Raw genomic sequence first — 14,893 nt, forward strand, 5'->3', positions numbered from 1 at the left:
AGGTCTTGGCCCTGACTCTCAGGATATCAAGTTGAATCCACCAAGATAGTCCTAGTGAAAGCACTTCCCGTTGTTCATAACTTACCTTCCATTGTCACTGTGCTCAGTGCATGGCACCATTGTCCCAGTGTGGTACCTCAGCCAGGTTCAGGGTGTAGTCTATGTGGCATATTCTATGTGGAGTCTGGGTCCCTTTATTTTCTTTAAAAAGATATTTTATTGTATGTTTTTATTAATCTTCTCTTTAAAATATTATGGTAGATAGATTATTGTTTCTCAAGTTCAAATACGTTGGCCCTGTGTAAATGTGGCCATAGAAGAACTACTTCTTGAAACCTATTTTTGTGATACTTTTGGATATGAAGGTTTTTCTGTTGTCTCTATGCACTGCTTTTGTGGAATCTGTCTCTATAACAGGTTATGGATTGCTTTGGGTGGGGATGAGAGCTAAGTTTAAAAGTCAGCTGATATGAAGTGGAGTTTGGTTACTCTTGAAATCCTTAGACCACTCCTAAAATAAAGATACTGGATTTTGTTTATACAGTCCTTTGTGGTTAAAATTTTGTATGGCCCCAAGTACCTCTTCCAGCAGTCCCATCATCTGTCGCTGGACTGACTACCTAAATGTTGTTTACTTAATTATTTACAGTGGTCAGAGAAATCCTAGCATTCACGTATTCTTTTCAATAAGTATTTGGTCTAGGGCACATAATTACTGAATAGGATGACTGTTTGAATTATTTTTTTGAATAAAAAGACTTGTTTTTTAAAATGTATGTAGGTGAATTTATGTAACTTCAATATATATATAAAATAACTGCCTCTCTAGGTTTGCCATTTTACTCCACAAGCCTGTAGTATCCGGTTCAGATTAATAATGTTTTCATTCCCACTCCCCAGCTTGCCAACCCAGAAAGGAATCACCCTAGTTGTTTATTTGTTTATGTGGTAACTATTATGTATATATAAGCATTGCCCTGGGCACTGGGATTATAGAAGTGAAACAAACAAAGTCCTTTTTCTCATAGAACTTAGTAGTAGTACTAGTAGGGAAGGTAGGCAATAAATAAACCAGAAAGGAAAAGAAATATTTCAAGTAGTATGTGTTACAAAGAAATGTAATTAGGATAGATGGCCATGGAGGGTCCAGCTCTTTCATGTAGAGGAAACAGTTGCCCTCTCCAAGAAAGTGATGTTTGACCTGGGACCTGCATGGAGGGAGGAGCCAAGCAGTGGGGAGTGGGAGGTCTGAAGGTTTGTCCACTGTCTTCTCCGTCAGACTCCATCTGACTCTTCATATTTGAGTTGAGCATACTGTGCCCTTTCTCCCCATGAGCAGCACAGTGGATTTCTTGTCAGGGTAAGTATAGTGAGTGACAAGGGACATTCACTCCAACCTCATCACTTCCAAGAGACTGTGACACACGGAGAAAGTAGGTTAGGGCTGGCTGAGGTTCCTTAAGATAACAATTACATATTCTAACTAGGATTCCCACGAACAGAAATGAGAAAGTCCATGGAATTTGATCTGATTTGTACTTTATTTTGTAACATTTAAATATATTGTACCTGATTTTATTAAGGGTTATTTTATTTATTTTTAACAGGAATCACTAGATTTGATCTACTTGGAGACTTTGGAAGGTTTAATTGGCTGGGAAATTTCTATATTGTATTATCCTACAATTTGCTTTTTGCTATTGTGACCACATTGTGTCTGGTCAGAAAATTCACCTCTGCTGTACGAGAAGAACTTTTCAAGGCCCTAGGTAATCCTGAGGTTTATGGGTATTTTTTCTCTCTTTCTGCTAATTTCTAATTTTGTCATTTGAATTAATTTTAAATCTTCATCTGTTCATTTTTCCTACTGTGTGAAACCATAGAGGTGCCATTTCTGACCCATTACCACTGGTTATGCTCCTGTTTGAAATCACCTCATTAAGCCTCAGCTTCCTTATCTGTAAAATGATGACAATATCTTCTTCTCTCGAAGACTGTTGTGAATATTAACTGGAATATTTCTTGTAAGGGCCTGAGCAGAGAGTCCTGGCACATCAGAAGAGCTCAATAAAATGAGCTCTTTTATTGTTAGGATGATGGTGTGGAGTGAGGTGAGGCTAATGGCCTAGAGACTTATTTTTTGGTAATGATACCTCTTACAATTTCTTAGTTACAGATTACTTTTGAGGCTTAGATTTTACAAGTATTGGGCTGACCTATAATGCTCTTCAGTAAGCCAGATAACTCAGGATAAAAATATTAGTATTCTTGTCATTAATAGGAGAGATGGCATTCATTATTATGTATTCCATAAGTCACATACATTATGACCATATTAAAAAACTCTTAGGTTTGACTAAGCTAGAAAGTGTATAAATGTTACTTATGAATGAGTTTTTCCATTCTTACTTCAACATTAGCACTAAACATTTTATATGTTTTTATTTTACTTCATATTTGTATAAGTTTTATTTTATATTGTAGGAATACCAGGGCAGTATAAACTATCTTGCTATATAAACCCTCTTGGGTTTGGAGTGTGTAATTTTCTAATAACAGAAGGGAAAGGTAATGATTTATTGTAGAAAATCCTAACATTAGGTCGTTTACCTGACTTGACATTGAATGCTTATACTCTGTATTCCATTGTGGCTTTTAGCTGTTGCAAAAGGCTACATAGTGATTGGTTCATTAAGATCCACATAACTTCAAACTTCTGAGCAACAATAAAGCTTCTCACCCTACCAAGTTCTTCCAACCCCTGTGATTGAAGGGATGACCTTCGGAAAGGGAAAAATAATTCAAATTATTTATTCATACATATTTTATTACATTCACCCTGTGAAGGGATGGCTGGTACAGTAGTGCCTTGAAGTGAAAATGACATCTCATTTCATCTGAAGCACCGGATAATGTATGGATTTTCGTGCTTATGTTTCCTAATGTTGGCCAGGTTAAAATTTGTAAGGTGAAGTGGGAATCAACAGTTCTCTCAGCGAAATGTCTAAAGTTAGAACTTCATTTTTTTTAAATTTTATTTATTTGTTCATGAGAGAAACACACAGAGAGGCAAAGACAAGGCAGAGAGAGAAGCAGGCTCCTCACAGGAGCCCAATGTGGGACTTGATCCTGGGACCCCAGGGTCATGACCTGAGCCAAAGGCAGACAGACACTCAACCACTGAGCCACCCAGGTGTCCCTAGAGGTTCATTTTTAAGCCCATAGTAGCATCAGTGAGACTAGTTAGCCAGAATGTCAGATCAATTCCCACTTAGCTGTCACTAACATGAGATGCTTGTAGACAAATTGCAGTAAATTTAGTTTTGAGTTAAGTATTCTAGATATCATCTTTCTGAGGAAGTCTTCATTAATACAGTGAGATATCATTAAAGTGAAGTCATGTATGTTTTGTTGGCTCTTTGACCATAACAGGCAGTAGAATTATCAAGAGTTGTGTAAAACTAATAGATGGATTTGTTTTTTTTGTCCAAAATGTTTTCTGTTACTCTTGGGAATGCTTTAAGGAAGAAATGCATTGTAAGTACAGAAAGATCCTCATTAAGTATATGTAATAATGTGTGAATAGTCTGAGATCTTAAATCTGATTTCACTGGGAATCATAATTTGATTATAAAATTTTATTATCCCCCCCTTTTTTTGTAGGCTTTTTTCTTCTGCTGCTATGTCCATTGATAATTAGAGTACCTATCTTATAGAGTATCTGGTATATAGATGGTGGTGGAAGTGACTGTTTCTGCAGAGAGACATATTATAGTTTTTCTTAAAGATGTGTAGCCTGTGCTGTACCCAAGTTTTTTTTTTTGTTTTTTTTTTTTGTTTTTTTTTTTTGTACCCAAGTTTTAGAAGTAATAATGGAAAGTCTCTCCTCAAAGGGGATTCCTTTTCACTTGGGGCACTGATTACTCAGCTGGTTTCTCTCTCCACCTACCTCCTTCTCCAGCAGGCCCGGTTTAAATATGCTTTCCCACACCCACCAGCTGTGGGTTCCTGTTGTCATGCAGTGGTTTGGCCATTCCTGGGACTTGAACTGTTTATTGTGTTGGATTGATTTCTTTTTTCCTTCCCATTCGTCCATCATAGACAGACTTAATTTTACCTTTTCTTTCATTAAGATATGCAGGTGATAGAAATTTTAAAATTCGGAGTGCTGTGTTGACTTAAGAGCGATATAAAATTGCTTAACCGCCAGGTAGATAGCTTTCTGGAGTCTTAGGGGAATAGAATCTTATCCAAGTATGTTTTTGAGGTGTCACAAAAGTCTGAACCTCGTAAAAATGTTTCCTCAAAATCTTTTCCATAGATGTGCTGGTATTCTTGAACATCTTTGTGCTTCATTTTGTTAATAAGTGCTGACAGTTTTGGTGCCACATGAACTCTTAAATTTTCTTCTACCTATTATTCCTGAGTTGCACAGTATTGTTGTATATATCAGGTACATTATGTAAGAGACTAGTGGATGATCCAGAGGGAAACTAATATAACTTTAAAAGATAGTATAGTGTAAATTTTTATTCTGTGATATATCTTTGGATAACAAAATCTTTATGTTCAATTTATTCTTTTGCCATTTCTTCTTTTTTTTATTTTTTTGATCATGTTTTCAAAAGCTTTTCCTTTTAATTATGTGCTTACTATTTTGGTGTGTCTCTCTGTATGTCTTCCTGTGTGTGTACTTGCATGTGTGTTTTTAAAGCAAAAATAGGATCATATTTGTCTCAGGTTAGTTCCCCTGGGAATCACACTTTGGGGCTGGGATGAAGGAGGAGGTGTATGAGAGGGTGCTCTTGGGATTGTGTGGAGGGCAGAAGGTGGAAAAGGAACTAACTGTGCAGAGATAAGAAACCAGAAGCTCTCATAGACCCCAGAGCTTGCATGGAGCTGAAGAGAAGGCATGGTTTCCTGGGGGTCAGCTGTCTTCTGCTTAAGCCTCCCAAGGAGCCTCCAGTGGGGACAGGAGATCTTTCATCCTAAAGGGGATCCAGCCAGCACATCAGAGCTTTCTCAGTAACACTTGACACTCTGCCTTATTAGCCCTCTGCCTACCCAAGTAACAATACATCATTTCTTACCATTTTCTTAATTTTTCTGCAGGGCTTCATAAGCTTCACTTATCAAATACTACAAGGGATTCAGAAACATCCAAGGCATCTGCAAACGGGCATCACAAAGCACTGTGAGACATGCAGCAGCACTCTGCAATCAAGAGATCTGGGACCCCCACACTCCTGACATGCCTGTCAGTCAGAAATGACTCGCACTGACCATGCTTCACATTTAGGGCCTGAACTTGGCAGTGCCATTTCTTTCATAAGCTCCTAAGAACTTGGTTGCCACAGGCCCTCTTCTCATTTAACTTTGTGACGAATCCCGCAGTTGCCAGCCAAACGCAGGCTCCTTAGGGCAGCACATTCTTCTGTGGATACATTTGCTTGCACCAATTGATACAATCACCCATATGAGAATGCTAGAAAAGGCAAACTTTGGGGGCCTTCTAAGAATTCAGTTAAATACCATTATATATTTTATTCAAAATGGAGAAGCTGACGTGAAAGACATTCTTGGTACTTGGATGTGAAGTGAAGGCCCTGCAAAAATGCAGGTTTATAGGTGCCGTTATTTCAGTGGGTGCATTGGAGCAGTAGTTTGCAAATGATATTTTTCACTTCCTTAAAGAAAAAGACAAAAGCATAGTTCTGGTTTATATTTCAGAATGATATTGATTGGACTTTGAGTCAAGGGAAAAATAGAAAATTCTTTCAAAACCCGGTTCATGCTAGGACACCACGGGAATACCTTCCTCTGTACAGTGTAGTAGACTACATAGGATGTAGTCTTGTAGTTCTGTACAAGATTATGCACTTGTAGTTCTCTGACATCTTTTGTGTATGTAATTTAGTATTACCTCTCATAACATAGTTGCCAGTGTCGAATACACTTGTAACTTGGATTTTGCCTTATAGGCTATATGTACACTTTATTTTTTTAAGCATTTTTTCAAAATCTCTCAGTTCCTTGTGCTCCTGTGTCTGTTATTAAACTACAAATGCTCTGTGGTAGAACCCCCCCCCCCCACGCCCCGTCACCACATTCTTCAGGCCTTGGTTACTTTTATATATGCCAGTTTACACCTCAGATTTATAAACGTTTCCACTTTAACACCCAGATGCACATTGTCAGTGTTCATGATGTGAGAATAGTTTTGTAGTGTATCATGATCTGATAATCATTCAGTTATTAAATTATAAGTACTTCTGGGGATGGTTTCTTGACTTTAAGTCCACTGAATAAAAACTATGAAATTGTACTCTGTATTACCATCCACTCAGAGTACTGAAAACTGTGCATGCAGAAATGAGAGATGAGCCCCTTTGTACATACTTTGTAGTTATGCAGTCTCTATAAACACATAGGTTCACATGCACTATGTGTATGGCAACAAATTGTCTGTGTTCAGACAAAAGTAAAAGAACATTTTTCCCAAATTGTTGAGTTTAAAGGGTGTTTTGGAAGAAATTTATGAAAATCAGACTGTATATATTTGACAAAAAAATTTCCACATAGAGCCAAAAAAATAAGAAAAATTAATCTCTGTATTCCTAAATTCCATGAGTATACTTCTTTATTTATACCTCTATATTTCATTCTGAGCTTCTATTGTTAAAATCAGCCCAGTTTTAAAATAAAAGAACATTTTGTGATTCTAAACAACACTCCATAAATACTGCCAGTCTAGTATTGGTGACTCTCTCCACATAAGATATGCATATTGAGGAAATTAACAGAAGTTGGCTGTTTCCTAATTTCACTGGTAATTACACTTCTTTAAACATTAATTGCAAGCTTTGATTTTTACTGAAACTTGCTTGCAATCCATATTTTGAGCAGACTGTCAAGGGGAAAAGAGAAAGAAAATTTTTTAAATAAAAAAAGTCACTTGTAACTTACACTGGTTTCAGGGCACATCCATAGGAAGTTCTTGGGTATTTGTAAGATGTCTGAAAATTTCTGAGTAAAATATTAAACTTTTCAGTGTCTATATCAATTTTTTGTTCATTTGAAAGTTTCTTTCCATCGGAAAATTTAGGCCAGGTTTGGATTAGTAAGCAGTGAAATGTATTATAAATTCTTACAGCTGTTACTGGGTGCATCTTTGTTGCTTTTGAGACAGAGGATACTATTGCCGCACATGAAGGGCAGTTTTGAACCTTGGGTCTCAGATGCCTTTTATGGGAGCAAATACAGGTCGTAATATACTCTGTTTGCCACATGATTACAGCCACTGGGGGTTCTATAAAGAGTATATTCCTGGTCATGTACACAAGAGTCTTCCTTTTGAGTAAGAGACTTAGTCTAAATGCAGGTGTTTCTATTGGACATACACTGGCGGCTGGCTGCATGAGGGCATGGCAGAAATGGGTGGCAGGCAGCACACTGAGGCCAAACGTTGAAGTCTGGTAAGAACAGCGCCCCCCCCCCCCCCCAGCCCAGTCTTTCATTTGTTGCAGTTGTGCTGGTGAAGGAGAAGGCGGCTGGCCTGACACCAGAACACCCTGTTCCCACAGTCAAGAGTGGCCCTTGGGATGGCCATTTTATTCTTGTTGGGTAGGGGGCTAGGTGGCTGTGTGAAGTCAGATGCTCCGTTGACTTTTTCTCACCTTAGGATCAACTTTAAAAGGGCATTAGACACTGAAGTTACAAAGTTTTTTGTGGAGACTTAGCCTATTCTTAATTGGTTCTGTAATACTTATTTTAAACTTACAAATTTTATAGATAACATTTGTAATTTTTACTGATTTTTTTCCAAGATATTTCTTAGATTTAGTATTTACTTAAGCTTTATATATATTCTATATAAAAATAGACCTGCTCTAAAAGAAGAGACTATGTGAAAATCGCATGCACATAGATGTTAGCTCCTTTAGTGCCACACTGAGAGGTTGATTGATTTGTGGATGAGAATGAAGTCTTCTGCATGGTTTGACTCTTGGAATATTCAGGTAGTGTTCTGTGTGCACCTGATAGTAGGGGCATCAGTGTCTGCTTGCTTTGCTGGAGCGCAGTAGACCCGTCTGTGCCCCCGTAACCGCTTAACCTGCCTACAGCACAGGCTTACGTCATTTGAAAACCCTATGTGGCTTTCTTTGTTGTTAGCACAGTATTAAATGTATAAAGGCAGAATTCTTAAAATAATTTTTAAAAATAGCATTTATGTAGTACTGACTTTTAAAAAACTGGTATGATGTTACTTTTAAAATAATGTTTAGATGCACTGGTATATTACTTTTGTTTACAGAGTGTTTTGTTTACAAATTATCTGTTGGCCATGTTTGTTTCTATGAGATACTTTTAGTGTGACTTTTTAAATGTCTTAGAAATTAAAGTTTTACAAAAAGTGATTTCATGTTTTGGTTTATAAGCATTCAAATGTATTTTTGTTTTACTTTTAAGTCTTAAGTACCATCGTGGCTAAAACTTAAGGTATATGTAGGTTACTTCCATTTCTTTTTTATAAAGGGCAGTATGGTTCTGGTGAGATGTTGGACTGAGGAAGAAGTGAATGTTCTCTCTCTTTTTGGAGTTATTGGTAGATGAATTTCTTCTAAACATTTGCAGCTAAAATGTAACATCAACAATTGAAATCATTTATGTCATCTAATTGTTTGAGTTATGTAGATATATTTGATTCCTCTAATCTTTTCCGTAGAAGAATTGAACCACACCCACTTGTGGTCGGGCAGCTTAATCCAGAGCTCATGGAAGAGTAAATGGCATTAGCATCTGGTGAATTCACTGCCAGACAGAAGCCTTTATAGCAGTGGCTTGCTTTCCAACTCTCTGACCACAAGAAGAAATACTTTTTACATTGTAGTATGCACAGGCACACACAAACACATGCACAGACTTCTATACATGTGAACAAAAATTTAACAAAACAGTACATATTTTTACTGTATGTGATGCCTGCTGGCATTTTTCATTCTATTTTTTTAGAATACTAGACACAAACCACTAATACTAATGGATGGTGAACTTCAGTTGGAAAAACGTGACTTCAGGGATCTAGTTAAAAGATGAACGAACACAAAAACTTTTTTTTGACTTTTGACTATTAGGTAAAATTCATTATTGCAAATACCACTGAAGCAAAAGTATTATATATGCAGATTACTTGTTGCACTGCAAAAATTGGAATTAAAATCAGTTGAAATTGCTGGAACTCTAAAAAATGGATTATAAAATTTCAAAACTAGATGGTTGATCCATATTTCTTAGAGAAATAGAGCTGGGACCTAGTATTAAAGAGAAGTTACTTCCTATTCTGTGTAATTCAGTTAAGTAAGTGTTTTCAAGTTCACGTGATCAAATAGGAAATTCAGATAAAATCCAGTTATTTTTTTTTTAAGATTTTATATATTTATTCATGAGACACAGAGAGAGAGAGAGGCAGAGAAAGAGGCAGGCTCCATGTGGGGAGCCCGATGTGGGACTCGATCCTGGGACTCCAGGATCATGCCCTGGGCTGAAGGCAGGCACTCAACAGCTGAGCCACCCAGGCATCCCAGAATCCAGTTATTCTTGAATGTGGTTTTGGTCTTATGTTCTTCCTAAACATACTGGAAAAGTCAAATTCACAAGCATGGGTTATGAAAAGTAGAGCAGCAGCACCTGATGTGTATGATTCCTGACGACTAGTGTCAACCGAAAGATCTTCAGTGTCTGAATGAGAGGACGTAGAGATTTAAATGTGAATCTGAGGAAGAAAGTTTGATCAGTTACTAAAAATCCTATGTGAATGTATGAATGTCTTCTCTCTTGCAAAGCTCTTAGTAAAAGATGTACTGCTTACCAGCAGTGGCCCCTCAGAACCCAGGACATGCTATAGAATTGAGCGGCTGTAGCTGTCATACTGTGTAGCTGTAGCTATTGTATCATATTGAATGGCTGTAAGTACTAACAAAATAGCCTTTTACATATATCTTAGCACATTGTTTTGTTATTGCTTTAGAAACCTGTGGTGAAAAACTTCTCTTTTTCTGTATTCTCAAATACTTCACTTGTGTATGTGTGTGTGTGTGTGTGGGGGGGTGGTTTACACCGAGCTATCTTCCCAGTTCTCTGTGGATACCACATCAGTGTGCTGGTTTGATTTACTTCTGACACTATATGGAGTTAGTGTAGATGCTACAGGTTAAGGACTCAGTCCCACAAGACTGACTCCCCACCCCTTGCTTCAGATGCCGGTCCCATGTCTGGGCTGTCCCATGTGCTTTGCCCACCCAGCTATAAATCAGTGGTTCCCAGCACCCCCTGGTTCAGTGATGTGCTAGAGCTGCACACAGAACTCTGCCAAACAATTGATTTACTAGATCGCCTATTTATTACAGAGCATAGACTCCGGAGCACCAGATGGAGCTGATGCCTGGGGCCAGGTATGGAGGTGGTCGCAGAGCTTCATGCCCTCTTTCCAGGGGTGCCAGCTGGGAAGCTCTCTGAATTCCTTCAGTTTGGGTTTTGGGTTTTTTTTTAATGGAAACTTCACTATATAGACATGATTGATTAAAGGATTGGCCATTAGTGATTAGCTCAGCCTCCAGACCTTCCCCACTCCCCAGAGGCCAGAAGGGTGGGACGGAAAGTTGTTGCTTCCACTGGCCATCATTAGGGGCTTTCCAAAAGACAACATTAACATCAGCTCAGGTGTGGTTGAAAGGGGCTTCTCAGGAATATGAAAAGACACCTTGATCTTATCATTTAGGAAATTCCACAGGTTTTTGCTCTGTGCCAGGAGTGGGGAGGAAGACCAAATATATGTTTCTTATTATAAATTACTTGGACAGGCTTGGTTTGGAGCAGTAGCTTGTATCAGGCTACCCAGTACCACTGTTTACTGAAGTCTTGGATCAAAGAAGTGCACATTTTCAGACTACTTCCAAAAAGACTCTATCAGTATATACTCTCATCAACAGCATATAAAGATGTTTTTCTAGCTAACACTGCATTTTGCCAGTCTTTTACATTAGCGCCAGCCTGAGAAGCAAATATTTATTTTTCTTTGCATTTTTAATAACTACTGGGGGGGACTTAAAAAATTTTATCAGCTATTTTTCTACTTTTGTGAATTATCATTAAATATACTTAGCCTATTTTTCTTCTGGTATTTTATAATTTTGTTGTTTTATAAAAACTGTATATTATAGATATTAAATGTCTTTCTGATGTGTGTATTTTTCCTGATTATTCTTTTAACTTTCCGCATTGTTTTTGTGGGGGTTTTTTTGTGTGTGTGTCATACTTAGGCTTTCCCTATCCTAAGACTTTCAAAAATATTCCCCAATATTTACCCCTACCTACTTGAGATATAATTCACATATTATAAAATTCACTCTGAAAGCATATGATTTATTGATGTTTAGTGTATTCCCAGGGTGGTGTGCCCATCACCACCATGTAGTCCTAGATCATTTTCATTACCCCAAACCTAACTACTTTTATGTCTTTTTTTTTTTCATAATTCATCAACACTTTATCTGGATTTATCTTGTTGAAAGGAATGAGATAATGGTTGTGCAGACATGTCACTGGCCACACAGCAACCATTAATGCCAGGCAACACAGCTCCAGTTTTATTCAGAGTGGCAGTGTGCCCAGCTTCCCTTGCAGGTAGGTGTGGCCATGTGACTTGGATCTGACCTGGGACTTGATTCAGACTATTCTGTGGGACCTCCAGAAAGATAACTTGGAAGAAGCCAGTCAGCCAGAAGAAGCACTACCACCGCCCCCCGCCCCCCAATCCTCTCTTGCTGATGATGCTGTGAATGGGACAGGATGTGACAGCTGGGACTCCAAGAGCCACTTCACATTGTAAATTGCCTGTGAAGACAGCTGAAAGAATTTGGATGCCCACTGAGTGCACAGCTGCCCTACAATCCCTCCTTGGCTTCTGTGAAGATGGAAGCTCCTTGAGTATCCAGATTGCTGCCTTCAGGTCTGATAGGAGTGACTGAATGCAATATTAACCTCTCCTTGACTAGTTTTATTGTTTTCCCAAATGACAGGCCAGTGTAACAGAACTATATATGAAACAGTATGTGTGATTTCAGTGCTGTTTGTATGAATCAAATGTCCATAAAAATTGAACTTTTTTCTAAATTTTATATTCTAAATCCTCTAATTAATGTATCTCATAAACTGATTTTGAAGAATAACCTCTCTGTTATTGTACCAAACACTAATCTTGTGTTTTGAATTAATACTTAAATTTACTTTTGCCTTCTGAGGTTCTTGTCAGTGACTCATTCTACTGTCTTTAAACCTCCAGTTAATGTGGTAATTTTACCATATACACTTGAATTATAATTTGGAAGATGTATTCTTTCAGACAGATTAGCATTCACATTGGCAAAGAAAGTTCTTATTCACAAAACATCTCAGAGACAGTTGAAAAAATTTGAATAAAATCTGTAGATTAGTTAACACGTATCATTGTCAATTTCTGGTTTGGATAATTTTACTATGGCATGATAACAGGGGAAGCTGGTGAAGGCTATATGGATATTCTATTTATGCAACTGTTTAATCGTTTGCAACAATTTAAGTGTTTAAAAATCCCAGAGACATTGTATAACAAAGAATTACGCTGTAAAATAATTATGCTTGGTTCTGAAACTCTTACCTAAAAATTTTGACTCTGCAAAGTGCCCTCAAGGATGGAAGCCATGTGCTTGCAGAGGGTGGAACAGAAAGAAGTGTGTGGTCTAGGGGCACAGGTGTCTGTGGTCCCTGACTTGCTCACCTCAGCCCTATAAGTGGTCTAGCTAGGCTGCATCCAGAGATGATCTGTATATTGACAAAAGACAGTGTGCTCCTCACCCACCCCCAGTAAAGGCTTCTACAGGTATTCTTTTGATACTGTATACCAGCTGTTTCCTTGACAAAACTGTAGTGTGTGTGTTTCCATATGTAGGCCTGAGAATCTTGCAGTTTTTCAGCAAAACCCATGGAATATATGTCAAGGACAGTGTAATCTTTGATCTTAGGTCTTTCCCTCTCTAGACAGAAATAGGTCATACCATAGGCTTATACATTTAATATTACTCCTGATTATTGGGACTTAGAGAGAACTTTATCCCATAATGCTATTGTGAGAACCAGAGATAAAACTGAAATATTCTCACACCATTTTAGGTAAGTTAGATATATATCTACACCCCTGCAGAAAGCAGTAAGCAAGCATGTGATAGGGTTCAGGACACACTACTCTCACATGTGGCACATTGGCATATTGAATATTTTAAGCTGAACGAGTTTGAGGTTTACCCTTCTTCGCTAAAACAGGCCCTAAGACCCTCTTGTGAGAGACATTCTCCTTATACCCAGAGGAGAGGAGCATCCTTATTTCAGAGAATCCTAACAGGCCTTGCTACCTCATACTCCTTAACCTATCCTGTTTCCCACAACTGCCTACTCTTCATCAGATGTAGTAGAAAATAGGTCCATTTCTTTGGGTCTTCATTTCTTTATGAAGGCTCCCATGTCATGTAATACTTGTACTAAATGTATTTGTGTGCATTTCTCCTGTTAAGCAGTCTTTGTCAGTTTAATTTTTAGACCCAGCCAGGGATCCAAGAGGGTCAAAGAAGACTTTTTCTTCCCCTTTGCTGCCTTTTAACGCAGTTAATATTTTTATCTTGATCCAAGATGGATCCAAACAGCTGTTCTTGCTACCTAATTGTTGGCTACTGTTCAGCTATGTTAAAATTAAATTGTTTGGGGGTGGGGGGTATTTCCCAACTTTTAATAATCACATCCACCAAGTTACTTCAAATTATCTTAGTTAAATGGTTTTAGAAAATTACATTAAGAAGTAGTGTTATTAAAAGCCAGTTATGGGGGGATCCCTGGGTGGCTCAGCGGTTTAGCACCTGCCTTTAGCCCAAGGCGCGATCCTGGAGTCCTGGGATCGAGTCCCATGTCGGGCTCCCAGCATGGAGCCTGCTTCTCCCTCTGCCTGTGTCTCTGCCTCTCTCTCTCTCTCTCTCTCTCTCTCTCTCACTATCATAAATAAATAAACAAATCTTAAAAAAAAAAGACAGTTATGTTATGGATGTTTACTGGGATATCATCGTGATAATCCATCTAAAAGAAAACTTTTCAAGCCCTGAATATATTGGTTTCATTGTAGGGAGTTGATCTTCGTGGTCTTCCCCCCGCCCACCCCAGTGTGTCTGTGTAATATACAGATGGCAAACAAGTGGCCTGGGGGCTGTGCTCACCTCAAAGCATGATTTTACCAGTTCAACATTTAAAAAATTTAGTCAATATTAACAAATCACAAAAATATAATACCATAGCTGTTTTAGTTTATAGCTGTAACCTCAGTGTCTTTTTAAAATTGAAATATCATTGTCATACAACATTATATTAACTTCAGGTGCATAACATGATGATCTAACAACATATAATGAAATGATCACCACCGTAAGTTAGTGAACATCCACCACCACACGGTTACACATCTTTTTTTCCTTGTGATGAGAGCTTTGAAGATTTACTCTTGGCAGCCTTCAAATACACAATACAATATTGTTAACTATCATAGCCATGCTGTATATTGCATCAGCAGGACTTCTTTTATAACTGGAAGTTTGTACCTTTGATCACTTTCACCCATTTTACCCACTCCCTACTTTAGGCAACCGCCAATCTATGTTCTCTGTTACTATGTATTTTTTTAGATTCTACATATAAGAGAGATCACATGGTATTTGTCTTTCTCTGATTTTATTTCATTTAGCATGATGCCTTTGAGGTCCATCTGTGTCCCAAACAACAGGATTTGCCCCTTTAATATAGCTGCATAATATTCCAGTGT

At 38.0% G+C, this 14,893-nt stretch overlaps 2 protein-coding genes across 13 annotated transcripts in view; one reads left to right on the top strand and one right to left on the bottom strand.

Moving 5' to 3' along the window:
• The window catches only part of LMBR1 (limb development membrane protein 1), a 146,752-nt gene extending 134,257 nt beyond the window's left edge, over positions 1–12,495 (top strand). For 8 of the 12 annotated variants that reach the window (XR_012007761.1, XM_072776820.1, XM_072776821.1 and 5 more), the window contains 2 exons: positions 1,608–1,769; positions 5,113–8,417. Coding sequence is in view for 10 of the 12 variants with exons in the window: in XM_072776820.1 (XP_072632921.1) it covers positions 1,608–1,769; positions 5,113–5,198 (248 nt within the window). In the remaining 2 variants the exon portion in view is untranslated. Of the gene's footprint in view, positions 1–1,607; positions 1,770–5,112; positions 8,418–11,570 lie in introns of those variants that run through there. The other 4 variants (XR_012007762.1, XM_072776822.1, XM_072776826.1 and 1 more) reach the window with 2 other exon arrangements.
• RNF32 (ring finger protein 32) overlaps positions 9,410–14,893 on the bottom strand; it is a 61,286-nt gene continuing 55,802 nt past the window's right edge. Inside the window, exon 9 of the mRNA XM_072776835.1 lies at positions 9,410–9,772. Coding sequence (XP_072632936.1) covers positions 9,761–9,772 — 12 coding nt within the window. The 3' untranslated portion in view covers positions 9,410–9,760. The remainder of the gene's footprint in view (positions 9,773–14,893) is intronic.

The sequence above is a fragment of the Canis lupus genome, chromosome 15, assembly GCF_048164855.1.
Source record: "Canis lupus baileyi chromosome 15, mCanLup2.hap1, whole genome shotgun sequence".
Lineage (NCBI taxonomy): Eukaryota > Metazoa > Chordata > Mammalia > Carnivora > Canidae > Canis > Canis lupus.